Below are 4,492 nucleotides of genomic sequence, written 5' to 3' on the forward strand. Positions count from 1 at the left end.
TAACCGGAAAGTTCTTATCGGAACTCTATCTCTGAACCTGTGTATAAGACGAGGGGTAAAATCAGGCATTGTTTTAAGAGTAAAAAGTATTGTCTTATACACCGGCAAATATGGTAGTTGAAAGATTTAAAAGTTATGAACGTGCAATACTTGACGTGTTTTTTTTTTGTTGTTGTTAACTGCTCAGATCTAATTTGCTCTGTTCTTAGTTATGAACGCGCAGTACTTGACGTTTTCTTTTGTTGTTGTTAACTGCTCAGATCTAGTTTGTTCTGTTCTTACCTGTCTGCTCGACGAGTGGTGTGTTTTATTTTATAACTTCGGTCACACACAGCAACCCTTTCGTTTTCAGTTGGACGTTTTCGCATTTCAGATTTAGAAGTTGTTAGTGATTTGCTTCTCATAATAGGATCTGTAGTACAAGGAGTCTTGACGTTGGATTTTACTCGATTACTGGTTAAACTTTCTGGTTGTTTTTTTTCTTTCTTAAGAAGTTTTTTACCCACCGAAATTTTACCTCGATTAGCTACGGACTTAGCGCTCATGTTCTTTCGTTTCTCAAACTGTTTCTTCCGCGTTCCGCCTTTTCCGGGCAGGGACTTTACCGTAGAGTCATCGTCCGTTGAGTCACTTTTCTCTGGATCAGATGTGTGAAGGAGTTTCAACATATTCTCCCTTAAAAGTCGAAATCTACTTTCGTCATCTTCGCTGTCAGTTTTTGGGAGTACCCCAAGAGCCTTTTGTTTCTTATATAGATTCTCGCTCATCACAGTGCAGTCGTGTAACATCTGACCATATCCATTCCTGGCATCATGAAGAACGTGACTAGTTAAAGTTCAAAGCATCTAATAATATAAAAACAGCAACCTGTCAAACAGTTTTAATAAAGACTTCTACAAATGTTGACAGATATTTAAAGGCTTCAGAACAAATAGTTTTGTTTTAAAATAATTTCAACACAACATTTTATGTACCTCGCTAATGATTTACATTATCTTATCTTTTAATCTGTATTAACGTCATCATTATTATCAATTTTTTAGTTTGCGAAGATTTGATTTGAAAACTTATAATGTTGTACTTGTAGTGATTTTTATAATGGCAAGTACTGAAAAAGACAAGAGTTTGGTAAAAACTATTAACTGACCACTAGATAGAACTAAAGTCAGTTCCAGATTTACTCTTTACACTCTGACTCTCTTGATAAACACATCAACATGTAAGCGGGACTGACTGCATAAACAATATCCAACTATCTTTAAGCAATAATGAATATTATCATGTGTTGCTTTTGATGTTGTTATTTACCTAGTTAATCTATTCGTTCGTATTTGCAATTGCGAATGGAAGATGAATCATAATTTCAGGTACAATACTTACCTAAATCTATAAAATAGTTACGTGTATAGCAAGAGCATAGCGATAAGAACATTAAGCTTGAAACTCATTGATTTTGTGGTAAAAGTGACTCTTTCGTTCCTTTAACAAAATGATTTTCTTTGAAAAGCGTATTACGCCAGGGATAGAGGGTGTGGTTCAATGTTTGATGAATACGCATAATCAGTTAGATTTATCACCGGACCACACCTACATAGATAGATAGGTATGACGTACTTACATATAAGTAAGATACATTGGTTATGTATTACACAAGTGGACATAGTTGGAATTTAGATACGCATTTTATACATATTTGCATTATGTTTCTTTTTGGAGCAATACAAGGAAACTACATTACGACAAGAGACAAAATAAGGGAGTTTTTAGTAAATTTTATCCCTTAAAACCTAGAAATTGTTTATATTTTATACTTTTATTGCATTTTACATAATATTTTCACTACAACCCGAAACATATAAACACCGAGGGGATTTAGATGACATTAGTGTCAGTTAAATCATGTTTACCTTGAAAGACCACCATTTTCTTTTTGTTCAAACGAATATTTTTCTTTTAGTTCTGTCTTATCTAAATGAATTTGGGGCATTTACTTGTAGATGCTCTTTAATGCGTGATTTATTTTTTCACGTAGCCATTTTTGAAAGGTAGGACATTATATACACATCTAGAGTTTTTTCATAATTTTCTTTTGTTTGTTTTTTGTGATTTCATACTTCATGTATTAGGAAGAATCAAACTCGGGAAGATTTCGTTGTTTTGTTAACGTTTAACTAATATTCTCAATCTAGCTGGAGCTATGACTAAAAACTATCTTTCATTGGACGACTTTTGAATAATGGCTTATCGAATATAACTTGCATCAGCCCTGTTCTGTGGCTAAATCTATGTTTTTTTTTCAGAGTTCATGCATTATTATTTTATGTGGGCATTATTTAAAAAAAAGTTTAGCAATGTTTTAACTGTTTGACTCTGATGAAGATGGCATTACACAGCTGAATTCTTGCTCACAAAATTAGTACAATTAGCTTCTCGTTTATTTGTTGGATTTCGCGCCAAACTATACTAAAGCTACCCACTTCAGCCTTTTCTAATTTTGAAGTGATAAACTAGCAGAAAAGCAGCTAGTCAAGACCACCCATCATAACTCTTGGACTCCTGTTGTCAGACATAACAGTGGTAGGATTTCACCGTCATTTAAATTTGGTCGGTAATTGGGCGCTGACCACGTAACCTCAGTTCCATAGTCTGGCACGATAATTACTGGTTTTTATATAGATGTAAGGTACTTCAAATATTGCATTTAGTTGATACTGAGTGTGATGGATAACTAGTGTGTATTATCTAACTTTCATGATTTGGTAAGCAATGACAAAAAAAAAAAGACACGAAAACACGTCACTTTTATTTATTTATTATTTTGTAAGTTAGTTGTACTGTACTGAATATGATTGAAAAAGTATTTTATAAATACAGAAATGTCAATTAGATGGCAAACAACCTTTAACACTAAAATTTGTTTTTATAAATGAGAAATAGTTGTGTCCTTTTTGTATGGATCGTTAATAACCAATCAGTTAATTAGAAAGTTTATTATTGCGTGTATATTTGCCAATAAATCTATCTACACAAATATGAGTATATTAAAAGTTTATTGTTATTCGTATCATTAAAACGAGGATTGTAAGTAATATTATGTACACATGAGATTATTGCATAATTATTCTTTAATCTTTACAACTATACTTTTATTATATATTTTGCATCGTTAGTTCAGTATATGGTTTTAGGAATAATCTATATCTTCTTAAGCTATCTGAACTTCGTGAGCTATTATTGGGTTTATGGCCGAAGATATCACTAACAGTGAGGGTACAAATTGGTGAAACAATACATTCTAATCTCTATAAGTAAGAACGTAAGAAAAGTTTATTTAATTAGCTTTAGTTAGTACCGGGTTGCTTTGTATAGTTACGATTTATTTAGGTAGTTTGCTTTTGTCAAAAGTTAATATTGATTATTATGGTCGTTTAGTATAATCACTAATTTAGTTACATAGCTCCTTTATTATGTTTACATTTACAATCTACATTGATATAAGTATATCGATAGCTTCTTATTAGGATTTTTTTCTAGTATTAAACCTTTTTTTACATCGAGAACAGTGATATTGTGTACACACGAAAATATTATATAATCACAACGTAAACTACAATATTTCAAAGAACCTTTTATAGTTCATCTTCTGAACACGTTAAAGATCCCAGGTATAAATCTCTTTCCATGTCAGTATTATATTGTTAATAATAGCAAATTTCAAAGCGGAGTATATCATTTTGTCCTATACTAACAGAGAAATCGGGTGTTTCGTAAAATAGTCCAGTTTCCATTCTTGTGCTAAAACGTTAAATTATCAGATATGTTAAATTTTTTTGTTGAAAACTTGAAGCTATGTACATAATGGTATTATGAAAACGCTTCCTCTGTTATTTCTTAATGTAAGTGTAAAGAGAATGGTCTGAATTAATGTGATCAATTGCTTCTGAATTTAGTCATTTTTCTATCGGGGGCTTCGACTGAGCTAATAAGTCCACTAGCAACTAACGAACCACACCATCATAAGACCCATCCGGTTGTGAAAAACTCAAGTAAACAGCAAATTTAACATTCATTACTAGTAACGAGAGTTTCTATCACTTTGTAGATAAAGCTACAGAATACGTAACAAAGTAAATTGAAGTGGCGCATTCGTATAAGGTAATATTGATGTTTAAATTTTATTAGATTGGTGATTACTCATAAACATGAGATTGAAGAAAATTGAGAGAGTGAGGATCTCGAACTCACAAAGAAGGAAAATAGAAAAGTCGGAAAGAGCGAAAGTTCTCCTGACTTTGTTTGTTTTTTTATTTCGCGCAAAGTTACACGAGGGCTATCTGCGCTAGCCGCCCCCAATTTAGCAGTGTAAGACTAGAGGGAAAGCAGATAGTCATCTCCACCCACCGCCAACTCTTGGACTACTCTTTTATCAACGAATAGTGGGATTGACAGTCACATTTTAACGCCCTCACGGCTGAAAGGGAGAGCATGTTTG

General features: G+C 32.7%; 1 protein-coding gene across 1 annotated transcript in view; it reads right to left on the reverse strand.

Moving 5' to 3' along the window:
• LOC111088084 overlaps positions 1–4,492 on the reverse strand; it is a 54,951-nt gene that overhangs the window by 39,830 nt on the left and 10,629 nt on the right. Inside the window, exon 2 of the mRNA XM_022397007.1 lies at positions 283–845. Within this exon, the coding sequence (XP_022252715.1) occupies positions 283–788 (506 nt within the window). The 5' untranslated portion in view covers positions 789–845. The remainder of the gene's footprint in view (positions 1–282; positions 846–4,492) is intronic.

This window comes from Limulus polyphemus, unplaced genomic scaffold (assembly GCF_000517525.1).
Source record: "Limulus polyphemus unplaced genomic scaffold, Limulus_polyphemus-2.1.2 Scaffold85, whole genome shotgun sequence".
NCBI classification, from domain to species: domain Eukaryota; kingdom Metazoa; phylum Arthropoda; class Merostomata; order Xiphosura; family Limulidae; genus Limulus; species Limulus polyphemus.